This window comes from Colobus angolensis, unplaced genomic scaffold, assembly GCF_000951035.1.
Source record: "Colobus angolensis palliatus isolate OR3802 unplaced genomic scaffold, Cang.pa_1.0 Scaffold137, whole genome shotgun sequence".
Taxonomy (NCBI): domain Eukaryota; kingdom Metazoa; phylum Chordata; class Mammalia; order Primates; family Cercopithecidae; genus Colobus; species Colobus angolensis.
The window spans coordinates 2,037,989-2,050,876 of NW_012114455.1; the positions used below are offsets into that span (position 1 = coordinate 2,037,989).

General features: G+C 53.6%; 1 protein-coding gene across 3 annotated transcripts in view; it reads left to right on the forward strand.

The window, feature by feature from the left end:
• Window positions 1-12,525, forward strand: part of ST3GAL4 (ST3 beta-galactoside alpha-2,3-sialyltransferase 4) — a 61,347-nt gene extending 48,822 nt beyond the window's left edge. Inside the window, exons 1-11 of one of the 3 annotated variants that reach the window (XM_011934649.1) lie at window positions 1,236-1,294; window positions 3,908-3,983; window positions 4,285-4,369; window positions 4,736-4,816; window positions 5,045-5,142; window positions 5,368-5,428; window positions 5,690-5,785; window positions 5,885-6,074; window positions 7,142-7,285; window positions 11,393-11,536; window positions 11,849-12,525. In XM_011934649.1, coding sequence (XP_011790039.1) covers window positions 1,247-1,294; window positions 3,908-3,983; window positions 4,285-4,369; window positions 4,736-4,816; window positions 5,045-5,142; window positions 5,368-5,428; window positions 5,690-5,785; window positions 5,885-6,074; window positions 7,142-7,285; window positions 11,393-11,536; window positions 11,849-11,935 — 1,110 coding nt within the window. In that variant the 5' untranslated portion in view covers window positions 1,236-1,246 and the 3' untranslated portion in view covers window positions 11,936-12,525. Of the gene's footprint in view, window positions 1-1,235; window positions 1,295-3,863; window positions 3,984-4,284; window positions 4,370-4,735; window positions 4,817-5,044; window positions 5,143-5,367; window positions 5,429-5,689; window positions 5,786-5,884; window positions 6,075-7,141; window positions 7,286-11,392; window positions 11,537-11,848 lie in introns of those variants that run through there. The other 2 variants (XM_011934652.1, XM_011934650.1) reach the window with 2 other exon arrangements.
• The last annotated feature ends 363 nt before the right edge of the window (window positions 12,526-12,888 follow it).

Consider the following 12,888-nt stretch of genomic DNA (forward strand, 5'->3'; position numbering starts at 1 on the left):
AACTGAGGACAGTGATGGTCAGTCGTAGTGGCTCACGCCTGTAATCCCAGCACTTTGCAATGCCAAGGTGGGTGCATCGCTTGAGGTCAGGAGTTCAAGACAAGCCTGGGCAACATGAGAAACCCCATCTCTACTGAAAATACAAAAATTAGCCGGGCGTGGTGACACATGCCTGTAGTCCCAGCTACTCAGGAGGTTGAGGCACAAGAATCACTTGAACCTGGGAGGCGGAGGTTGCCGTGAGCTGATGGCACCACTACACTCCAGCCTGGGTGACAGAGCAAGATTCTGTCTGGAAAAAAACAAAAAAACTGAGGACAGTAAGAATAAGTGATCGCGTATGATCACAGACCCAGCAAGTACACCACGAGCTTCTGCCCCTCTGGTCTTCGCAGACCCCTTCGCCAGAACATTAAGCCATATCACTTTTATGGGTCCAGGGTCTCTGAGGGGCTGGGCACTACAATGTGCCCCTGGGGGCATATCTAGTTCTGCCTCTCTTGGTTTGGCAGGTACCTGCTGAGTACTCACTGTATGTTAGGCCATGAATGCTGGGCAGCAGGAGGCCTGGTTTCTGCCTCCAGTGGGCCTTATTTCTTCACCTTGTCCCCCAGTTCTGCCCTTGGGCAAGTTCTGTGGCAGAACTGACCAGCTCCCTTCGGCCAGGGACATCTTGGTTCCTGGCAGAGCACCAAGAAGAGCAGATTGTCTTCCTACCTGGGGGCACCTTTGCCCAGCAGGTTGGGTGAGCTGGCCTCCTGGTGAGAAGCTGGTCCCCTTGGACATGAGTGGATTTGATGCCTGCTTTCCCACCCAGGTACTCTACTGTGGCTTTTCTCCAGCCCTTCATGCTCAGAGCTAGACCAGCAATGTGGGGTAGCTGCTGGGAGAAGGCGCCATGTTGTCTTGAGGCAGCACAGCCAGCCCCGGAAGCTCTGGAATGCCTGGGGCCACTGAGCAATCCTCTCGCATGGCCCCACAAGGGGAGGGGGTGGGCTCGTGAAATCCCTGGTCGGGTATAGCAGAGCAAACCCTAAGACTCGCCCAGTCTACTTAGCGCAACACTGACGCTATTTTGGAATGAAGACAAGACAATGTAGAACTTTACTGGGGAAGAGGTCGAAGAAGGGCTAATTGTCTTGTTGTTCAGGTCTGGTTAGGGCGGCTCACCTCTGACGCCAAAGGTCTTTTCCCTGGAGGACAGCCCTGGAGGATGTCTGAGTATTTGTCTTTCACAAAAGGTGAAATGAGTAGTGTTTCCCCACCCAGGCTGCACTGTAGAATCACCGAGGAGGTGGGCTGCTGGTTCGTTTCACTATTCACTATTCATGCTTGGGCCCCACCCCTAACCAATTAAATAAACATCTTGGAGAGTGGGGCCTAGTAAATGTTGAAGCTCCTCAGGTCATTGCATTGTGCAGCCAATGCTGTGACTTATGAATAGAAAGGAAGATGAAATGCACGCTGGTCATGCAAGGGAGATGTAGAGAGGGAGCAGGGAGGGTGAGAGAGGCTGCAGTTCGTAAGGTCCTGAAATGTTAGAGCTGGAGGGATCCTGGTTCGGAGCCCTGCAACTCAAAGAGTAGTTCCAGCCACACAGCAGGCCCCATTTGGGAGCTGGTTAGAATGCAAATCCCTGCCTGCCCTGCACCCCCATCTGGCATCCTCTGAGTCACAATGTGCACAGCAAGGTTTGAGAAGTGTGCTTTCAGATCACCCACAGATCATCCAGACCAGTGGTTCTCAACCTTGGCTGCGCTTTAGAATCACCCAGGGGGCTTCAGCAAATTCCAGTGCTGGGCTACATGAATTAACTCAGAATTTCTAGGTGTTGGGACCCAGATACTCATTTAAAAAAAAAAAAAAAAATTTAAGTACTTCAGGTGAGTCTCCTCTTCAGCCATAATCAAGAACATCAGGCTTGACCAGTGCTTCTCAAACTCAGACAGATATATGAATCGCCAGGCTATCGTGTTCAAATGCACATTCTGATTTTATAGGTCTGGAAGGGGGCCAAAGAATCCACTTGTCTAAGAATGGCTCTGGGATGCCCATGGGACGGATCTGGCCTTTTTTGAGCAGCGGGAATAGGCTGACTTCTCAGTTTGACAGCAAGGAAACTGCAGGTCAGAGAGGGAGATGTGATCGTCCACGGTAACCAGCCTGATACGCATTCAGTACTTTCTGATGTACTCTACTGTGTGCCAGGCAGCGTGCTACATGTGGGACTAGAGCTGCGAACGGGACAGACCCAATTCCAACCCGCCCAGAGCTTATATCTCAGTTGGGGAGACAGACAGAAATCAAACAAGTAACTAAGCTGATGACAGATGGGAAATGCTATGAAGGCGAGGAGGGCCGTGTGTAGGGAATGACTCAGAGATTTCTGTGGGGTGAGGGGTAGGGAAGGTGTGCCCCTTTCAGAAGAGCTGTCTGGGGAGTTACTAGGACAACAGCTTGTCCTAGTAACTTGTGCTGATTACAAGTCCTAGGGAACTTGTGCTGATTACAAACCGATCACTTTTCTTGGCTGGACAGGGCCCGGCTTCATGCCCTCTGGGGTTTGGGGATGGTGCTTCTGACTCTCCCAAGGGAGTCTGACCCTGGTCCCTGCCTGGTTGTTTCCTCTGACTCAGGACTCTGGTTCTTCAGTGTTTGTGGGCTCAGCGCGGGGCCTGGGAATGAGTCCGCTGGGGAGCAGGACATTGACTTCATCACAGGACAGGGCTGAGGGTCATTGGTTAATGGTGTGTAAAATGGACCAGACCTCATCCAGATGCTATCCCCAGCCCCTGTGAAACATGGAAGGTTTCCACTGGTGCACGAACACTAGTGTTTGCCTCCCTTTCCTGATGGACCGTCAGATTCACATGGGCTGTTTGTGAAAATGCCCGTCCCAGGCCATAGTCAGGCTGACCACGGTGGTCTCCAGGGAAGGGACCTGAAATGTGTATTTAGGAAGTGGTCCAAGTGACTCTTCCGATCCAGATCATCAGGAAGCATGGCGTGGATGAAGAAACTGGCACGTGGCATCTGGTGCCTCTTTGTGTGGCTGTGGAAGCCACAGAAATTTCTTCTGCAGTCACTCTGCAGCGTGGCCCTGGCTGAGCTGGTGCCTTTGCTTGTGTGATGGGGGAACAGCAGCTCACCCCTTCCCGTGCACAGTCCTCACCTTACTGTCTTCACCCTTACTGGAAGCGTCTCCTGACTCCTCTTTGGCCGGCCAGACCCTCCCAGCTCCCTGTGCTCCCCATTCAAACACCTTCCCTCCCTGAGCTTACCCCATGGCTGGGTGGGGAGGCGTGAGCACTGTTTGCATTTGGTCAGGATCTAGAAGGGATCAAGGAGCCCTCATGAGGACCATGTCATAGCCCCACCCTCACTCCCAGCCTCTGGCCTGAGCAGACCTGTTTGGCTGGATTGATGATGGAGAGGCAGGCACTGACCAAGGGACGCCTTGGATGGTGGAGAATAGGTTAACCTCTTTTGGGTAAAATAGGACTCAAGCCCTCACACAGTGAGTTGGCTTAACTTTCGTGTCAGCAGTGGGTGGGGGTAGCTGTCTGCCTCCTGGAGCTGGCCCTTCCTGGGTCAAAATGCAGAAGGGGATGGTGAGAAGAACCACGCATAGAGGCTGCAGTAGGCCAGCCTGGCTTGGGACCAAGTCTGTGAGGGCTGGACCCTCGGTTTTCCCTTCCATGGCAGGACTCACCTGGATCCCTGATGCTACCCTTGGAGGAGTTAGGAGGAATCCTGGATGAGAAAGGTCACCCTCAGGATGACTGCCCCAGGGAACGGCTTCCTGCTTTCTGGAGGAAGGGGGGGCGGACGGTGGGTGTGTCCTGCTCCGGTGTCTAGGCAGGAGAGTTTGGAAGCCGACCAGACACCTGTGACTCCTATTTCCTAGGTGGCCCGAGGCAGCCGGGATGACAGCTCTCGCCAGAAATCCTGCTGCCTGCTGAGAAACATGGTCAGCAAGTCCCGTGAGTGTCGTCCGAGGGCTCCCCCACCCTGGAGGACAGGCCTCCAGAAGCCGTCTTCAGCAGGATCCTGGGACCTCGGGGGCTGTGGAGGGACAGACAGGGAGCCAGGGGCCCTTCTCTTCTTCTTGAAGGACACTGGGTACAATCAGCGTCAAGCCTTCAGCCAGGGCCAGGAGAGGACCAGAGACTGCTCCTGTTGAGTCAGGGGTCAGAGGGGCTCAGAAGGAGGCAGGTGGGAAGGTGGACGGGGACTGTACCTGCCTGTTTCTGCCTCTAGCTCCTCTGTGCATGTGTCCTGCAGGCTGGAAGCTCCTGGCCATGTTGGCTCTGGTCCTGGTCGTCATGGTGTTGTATTCCATCTCCCGGGAAGAGAGGTACATCGAGCTGTGAGTTCACCTTCCATGTCGTTCCACTGGTTCTTGTCAGGGACGGGGCTTAGGGATGGAGCATCATGGAGCGGGGGACCTAGGAGGGCAGGAACATTCCAAAAGCCAGCGCATGACCTCATCCCTTCAGCTACTGGTACGGAGTGCTTCCGTGAGGGTGGATGCGGGTAGGGCCTGGGATGTCTCACTGGACCCTCACCCAGGGAGTGCAGGGGCAGGAAGACCTGGATCAGTGGAACTTAACTTGAGATGATTCCTGCTTGGGACCTTGGGACCTTCATGCCATGGGAGAAGGCTTAGGCTGCCTGGAACATGGGCCCCTGGGTCTGACTGGGGCTTCTGCCTCCTGTCCTTTTTTCTCTCCAGTTTTTATTTTCCCATCCCAGAGAAGAAGGAGCCGTGCCTCCAGGGTGAGGCAGAGAGGAAGGCCTCTAAGCTCTTTGGCAAGTAAGTCTCAAGGGTGAGGAGGGTAGAGCAGGGCATGGAGCGAGCTGGGATTGAGGGAAGCCTCAGTGTGAGCAGTAGATGGAAGGAGCAGCCTTGGTGGTGGACATGGGTTAGGTGAAGCCAGGGAGGGAAGTGACGGCCTTATAATATTAGTCATGGGCCTAACCCTGCTTCTGGCATCAAGATTAATTCTGTTCTCATCCCCACCCGGCTTTCACCTCTGTACAGCTACTCCCGGGATCAGCCCATCTTCCTGCAGCTTAAGGATTATTTCTGGGTCAAGACGCCATCTGCTTACGAGCTGCCCTATGGGACCAAGGGGAGTGGTAAGTTCCCACCCAGCTCCGTGGGAACCATGGGCTCACTGTGACCAGAGTGCTTCTTATTCTCTGCTGTCCCTGGCCCCAGTGCCCAAGTTCTGAGTCCGGCTCCAGCACCAGAGTCAGGGGAAGAAGAAGGCAGCCAGGGCTCTGAGGAGCAGTGGAGGGAGGGCAGGCAGCCTTCAGAATGCTGGCTGTCGCATCAGTCCCTCTGCCTGGCTCTTTTTGTAGAGGACCTGCTCCTCCGGGTGCTAGCCATCACCAGTTCCTCTATCCCCGAGAACATCCAGAGGTAAGGCGGCACTCCCCCGACTCCAGTCTGGGCACCTTCTCGTCTTTCCTGCCCCCGTGTGAAACAGTCATGGCCTGGCCCAGGGGTGTAAAGTCAGCATGACCGTAAGCAGGACCATGGGGTGATGCCTGCTCCACGGGGACCAGGGGCTTAGGGGGTCTAGGAAGTGGTCCTGAGATGGGCCCAGGCAGATCCAGGGCAGTGAGCGTGGGGTAGAGCAGGGGTGAGTTCTGGGCTTGACCACTCCTCTTCCTGTGGCAGCCTCAGGTGCCGCCGCTGCGTGGTCGTGGGGAACGGGCACCGGCTGCGGAACAGCTCACTGGGAGATGCCATCAACAAGTACGATGTGGTCATCAGGTGTGTGTGACTGTCTCTTCCTACTGCTGGTCCAAGCCAGGGACTGTACACAGGCCCAGGAGGCCTCTAGTGATGGGAATCTTCCCCTCCAACCCCCAGATTGAACAATGCCCCAGTGGCTGGCTATGAGGGTGACGTGGGCTCCAAGACCACCATGCGTCTCTTCTACCCTGAATCTGCCCACTTCGACCCCAAAGTAGAAAACAACCCAGACACACTCCTCGTCCTGGTGGCTTTCAAGGCAATGGACTTCCACTGGATTGAGACCATCCTGAGTGATAAGAAGCGGGTAAGTTGGGGGATAGACTGGGGGCGGGGACACTGCCCGAGTCAGGACCTCTTGCTCCTTGATGTCGGCCTGGCAGTCCTAAAGAGCCTGTGCGGCCGGGCGCGGTGGCTCAAGCCTGTAATCCCAGCACTTTGGGAGGCCGAGACGGGCGGATCACGAGGTCAGGAGATCGAGACCATCCTGGCTAACCCGGTGAAACCCCGTCTCTACTAAAAATACAAAAAGCTAGCCGGACGACGTGGCGGGCGCCTGTAGTCCCAGCTACTCGGGAGGCTGAGGCAGGAGAATGGCGTAAACCCAGGAGGCGGAGCTTGCAGTGAGCTGAGATCCGGCCACTGCACTCCAGCCTGGGTGGCAGAGCGAGACTCTGTCTCAAAAAAAAAAAAAAAAAAGAGCCTGTGCGGGGACAGCATGAACTAGGCTCCCGGCAGTCAGTGCCTTAGGCTGCCCTCCAATGGTGGTGTTCCAGTAAGCCGCCCCAGCAACTGGGTATAAAAGCCTGCAGGCGTCAGGTGGCAGCAGCCAAAGGCACTCACGCTCCAGGGCTGTCTGCAACAGGAACGCTTTCTGAGTAGGTGTTTGCCTGTGAGGAACTCGGGAGCCGAGGAACCCTCCAGCAGCCATCTCCAGGCCGAGGGCAGGTTAGAGCAGTGAGGCGTGTGTCCTAACAGACGGTCCCCAGAAAGAGTTTACTACATCACTTTGCCATCAGTCACAGGCTGAACTGTCCCCTCTGGCTTTTTTGTCAAGTGTCTAGACAGCCTAAAACTTTAGTCCCTTCTACCTGTGTGGATAGTCTTGGAAGTGGTCCATGGCTTCGACCCTCTGCTTTCTACACCTGGTCACCTGGCCTCCCGAGGGGGCTCCTCTCCTCCTCTCTTTCCCTGGTCCTCTCCTGGTCTCCCATCTCTGGCACAGACTTCACCTTTCTTCACCTTTCCTGTCACCTTGTGTTCCTGAAGGCCTCTGCCATCACTTGGAGCCCCTCGTCTGGCTGAGGACCACTGGGTTGGATTTGAGAAACGGCCTCACCTGCTGCTGTCTCTCTTCTGACCCCATCCTCCTAGGTGCGAAAGGGTTTCTGGAAACAGCCTCCGCTCATCTGGGATGTCAACCCTAAACAGATTCGGATTCTCAACCCCTTCTTCATGGAGATTGCAGCTGACAAACTGCTGAGCCTGCCAATGCAACAGCCACGGAAGATTAAGCAGGTGATGATGGGAAGTCGGGTCCGAAGGCTAGGGTCCTGGGTGGGATGTAGGAGGGACATTCCTATGGGCTTAGGAAGCCGTGGAAGGACCCCATAACAGAGGCAGTGGTGTGCATTTTCCCTCCAGGAACACACCTGTCATGAAAGTTGCTGCCGCAAGGGGAGTCCACACTCTGGAGAACCAAGGGGCGTTTACTAAGTGGGGAGGGATGGGGACGGCCTGGATCTGGTTTAAGGGCTGGTATGAGAGGATGATTTTGGCAGGCGCTGGTCAGAATTTGTCAGCTGGGGAGTTGCTGGAACAATCAGTGGTCTGATCTGTGGAACAACTTGAGCCATGCGGTTACTATGAGATACCCTTCATCTGTGATCTTATCTTGAAACACTGGTCTGAACAAGTTATAAGAGTTGGAGTTTCAACAGTTTGTCTTGCATGTCATGGTTTGGGATGGGGTGTCAATGCAGGGAGTCAATGCAGTTTTGCAAGTTATGGGTTTTTGTTTTGTTTTAGAGATAGGGTCTCACTCTGTCACCCAGGATGGGGTACAGTGGTGAAATCATAGCCCACTGTAACCGCGAACTTCCAGGCTCAGGTGATCCTTCTGCCTCAGCCTCCTGAGTAGCTGTGAGACTACAGGTATGCACCGTCATGCCTGGCTAATTTTTAAATTTTTTTGTAGAGATGGGGGTCTCACTGTGTGGCCCAGGCTGGTCCCAAACTCCTGGCCTCAAGTGATCCTCATGTCTCAGCCTCCCAAAATGCTGTGATTACGGGTGTAAGGCACTGTGTCCGACCACAGGTTATGTGTTTCTTCTTTTTAACCTCATGTCCTTGAGCCATAGCAAGTTATGGTTTTGAGTGCAGTGCCCTGGTAGCCTTCAGCTGGTGGGCTTTAACCCACTTTGTAGCTTCCCAAGTACTTCCACCCATATCTTGGAGCCCGTTGGGGAGGCCCTGTGGGATGGTGAGAGACGGGTACCAGCAGACACAGGTATGGCGCTTGGCTGTGCTGTGTGCTTTGTGGGGCTTGGCAGGTCAACTGCTCAGAGCCTTGTTTTTCTTGCCTGTATGGTGGGATAATATCCATAATGACCTTTTAAGGCTGTTGTAGGATTTTAAAAAATAATAATGATGTAAAAGACCTATTCTGGAGACCGGTACACAGGGCCTGCTCTTTGAATATTTGCCAGATTTTGAATAAATGATTTTATTGTTTACTGAGCATCTCCTGTTATTCCATGTTCGGTGGTGAATAGCTGCTTTTGTGACTGCTCAATGGCAGGCCCCGAGTCTGCATGCTTGGCGAGGAGGTTGTGCTCCTTGCCCTACGGGACCTCAGTCTAGCAGAGTAAGAATGCAGCTTGCACTGTGGAGTGATAAAATTCCACAATGGAGAGTTGTTCCCAATGTCGTGGAATCTCAGAGGAGGAACAGACATCTGCTGAGAGATGTCTGGGAGGCTCCCCAGAGGAGGTGGTGCTAGAGCTGGGTCTGGAAGGATCAGGCAGAGAGCTGGGGAAAGGCATTCCATTTGGCCAGAGCAGGCAGCATCTCCAGCACTGAACTGTTCCAGTACAAGTGGTGCTGAAGGGCAACAAGGAGGAGTTTCATGCCATGCATGGGATTACAGATGGAGAGGATGCTGGAGAGGGAGATGAGAGAGGGCCAGGACCTGAACCCAGCTCCTGGCGGTGGAAAGGGAAAAGGAGGAAATGGACTCAACATTGTATTGGATTGTATTGGTTTTTTTTTTTTTTTTTTTGAGACCGAGTCTCGCTTTGTCTCCCAGGCTGGAGTGCAGTGGTGCCATCTCAGCTCACTGCAGCCTCTACCTCCCAGGTTCAAGTGATTTTCCTGCCTCAGCCTCCCAAGTAGCTGAGATTACAGGCATACACCACCACACCTGGCTAGTTTTTGTATTTTTAGCAGAGACAGGGTTTCGCCATGTTGGCCAGGCTGGTCTCGAACTCCTGACCTCAGGTGATCTACCCGCCTCAGCCTCCCAAAGTGCTGGGACTACAGATGTGAGCCACTGCACCCAGCCTGTATTAGCTTTCCATTGCTCCTTAACTAATACCACAAGTTTAGCGGGCTAAAACAGTACCCACGTACTGGCTCATAGTCCTGTAGATCAGAACAGCAGGGTGTGGCTGGTTCTCTGTTTAGGCTATCACAAGGCTGGACTCGGTTTGTCAACCAGACAGTTCTCATCTGGAAGCTTAGGGGAAAATTTTGCTTCCAGGTTCATTCTTGTGGTTGAAATAATTTGGTTCCTGCAATTGTAGAACTGAGGTCCCTATTTCCTTGCTGGCTGTCAGCTGGAGGCTGGGGGCCATGCTCAGCTCTTAGAGGTGGCCCATATTTCTTGCCGTACAGCCTCTATCTTCAAGTCAGCGATGGCACAGTAGATCCTTTCTGTGCTTCAGATCTCTGACCTTCTCCGCTTCTGGTCTTGACACCCGGATTTAAACCTTCAGGTAATTAGGTCAAGCCCAGCAGGACAGCCTCTCCTCTTATGTTCAACTGTGCCATATAAAGTAACGTCACATAATCGCATCATATTCACGGGCTCCCCACACGCGCAAGGGAGGAGATTACATGAGGGTTAGGGTCACTGGGGTTCTCTTACGATTCTGCCTTATATATTTTACAAGTGGAATTGAGAGATTTCTGACCAATTCTGGGTTTCTAGCTTGGACAGCATTGGAGATGGTAACATATTTAACTAATAGAGTGCCAGGAAGAGGAGGAATTTGGTGAGTGTAAGGAGCCTGTGACCAGGCAGAGCTGGCTAGAAGGCCATGGAAGTATGTCAGCCCAACTGGATGAGATGACACACTGGTGGTGAAAGCAACAAAGGTGGAAAAAGAAGGCCCAGCCAGGGAGTGGAAGATGAGAAGGCAGGAGAGCTCCGAGAGGGAGAAAGCTGGCGTGTCGACAGGCCTGATGAGGTCCAGGAATGGCTCCCAAATGGGTATGGACAGCTGAAATTGTGTGCAAAGCAGGTTGCTGAAGCTGAGGAAGGCAAGGTTGGAGAAGTGAGAATATCAGGCTGCCCATCACTGTGGATGAACTAGGCATGAGCAAGTGAGGTCCTTAGAGCAGCCAGTAAGGTGGATGGGAAAGGTACTGCTGTCCTGCTTTAAAGGAGAGACCAGGCACGGTGGCTCATGCCTGTAATCCCAGCACTTTGGAAGGCAAAGTGGGCAGATCGCTCGAGCCCGGGAGTTCGAGATCAGCCTGGGCGACATGGTGAAACACCATCTCTATAAAAAAAAAAAAAAAAATTAGAGTGCCACCCCCATAGAGGGTCGCACAGCTAGTGCATGTCAGAGCCCCCAGGTCTTCTAAATGAGGTCAGGCTCTCCAAGGAGGAGGGCAGAACACTTCCTTTCCTTTGAATGAGTGGCTTAACGCTTTGGTAAGCCCCGGTTTTCTCATCTGTAAAACGGGGCTAATAATATGTACCTCCAAGTGTTTTTGTGAGACTGGATGAGATAATGTCTTCTGGTAGGTAGGTAAAATACTAAACACAGTGTCTGGCACATAGTGTTTAAAAGGTAGCTGATATGACGATGATGATGGTCATTCTGATCGTTAGTCTTATCTCTAGAGGCCCCAGGCCTCCCCTCAAGTGTATGGAGCTGGACCATCCAGAATGGTAGCCACTAGGCACATGTGGCTATTTACTTATTTATATTTGTTTATTTTTAGAGATGGGGGGTCTCACTATGTTGCCCAGGCTGGAGTGCAGCGGCTTTTCACAGGTGCATTCTTAGTGCACGACAGCCCAGGACTCCTGCGCTCAAGCAGTCTTCTGACCTCAGCCCCCTGAGTTGCTGGAACTATAGGCATATGCACCTCTGCATCCAGCACATGTGGCAATTTAAATTTACAATTTAATTAATTAAAAATTAATAAAATAAATTCAGTTCCTCAGCTGCACTGGCCCCATTTGCATGCTCATTAGTTCATGGCTTGTCTTACTGGATAGCACAGATGGAGAACGTTTCCATGACTGCAGAAAGTTCCAGTGCAGAGCGCTGGCAGAGATGACGGTGGGAGGAGCAGGGCTCCCGCTAACACCCTTTTGCCCCTGTTCCTCAGAAGCCCACCACAGGCCTGTTGGCCATCACGCTGGCCCTCCACCTCTGTGACTTGGTGCACATTGCCGGCTTCGGCTACCCAGACGCCTACAACAAGAAGCAGACCATTCACTACTATGAGCAGATCACACTCAAGTCCATGGCGGTAAGTGCCTAGCTCATGAGCACGGTGGGGCAGGGGGCGGATGGGCAGACAGTCAGAGGGACACTGGGTGAGTGGGAGCAGCGCTGAGACCCAGAGGTGGCTCCTGGAGTCAGAACTGGAACCGAAGCATCTGGACTCCCTGGCCAGCATCCTCCATGTTCAGCCACATGGATTTCGTCTTCCTTCCAAGAACCAGCCTGGGAAAGGGAGCTCCCAAGAAGTGTGGGGCCATGGGGAGGGGCAAGGAGACTTTCCTGGGGACAGAGAGGTCCCTGGGAGTCCCTCAGTTTATTTCCTGGGCTGTCTCCACAGGGGTCAGGCCATAATGTCTCCCAAGAGGCCCTGGCCATTAAGCGGATGCTGGAGATGGGAGCCGTCAAGAACCTCACGTCCTTCTGACCTGGGCAAGAGTTGTAGCCTGTCGGTTGCCTACTCTGCTGTCTGGGTGACCCCCGTCCATGGCTATGGGGGTGCCTGGTGCCAGTATGACCCACTTGGACTCACCCCCTCTGGGGAGGGAGTTCTGGGCCTGGCCAGGTCTGAGATGAGGCCATGCCCCTGGCTGCTCTTATGGAGCCGAGATCCAGTCAGGGTGGGGGTGCTGGAACCATGGGAGCCCGGCCAGGGCAGGGGGCTCGTTGCTGTGGCACCCCCTCTCTGCCAGCACCAAGAGATTATTTAATGGGCTATTTAATTAAGGGGTAGGAAGGTGCTGTGGGCTGGTCCCATGCATCCAGGAAAGAGGCGAGTAGAGTATTCTGCCTACTTTTTATAAAAACCTACAGTGATGGCCCCACCAAGGCCTAGACACAGCACCGGCCTCCCAGGAGGACAGGGGCATTGGGAATGGGTGGGTGCCCTCCAGAGAGGAGCTGCTACCTCCCAGCAGGCATGGGAAGAGCACTGGTGTGGGGGTTCCACCAAGAAGGGGACCTCATCTAGAAAAGAGGTTACAAACCTACCATTAAACTATTTTTCCTAAAACGGAAGCAGTTGTGATGTCCTGTGTCCTTTCAGGTGGGGAAAGGCATGGGATGGGCTGTAGCACTTGGCAGGCTTGTTAGACCAGAGCAGGGCATGATCACTTGGGAAATAATTACTTATTGAGTCCAGTGTTGGGTGCCTGGTCATGCATTATCACCCTGGCACAGCAGGCGAGTGAGTGGTGCTCACAGCAGCCCTGTCTGCAGACACCCAGCCTGGCACCCTGCATTCTGGGTTACTGCCCAGAGGAGGGAGGGGCTGGAGGATGCCAGATGAGAGTGCCAGAGTCCTCTCCCACCTTCCTTCCTCTCTCCCCCACCATTCTTCACTTACCCAAATCTCATGCTTGGGAGGTGCGTGTTTTAAGG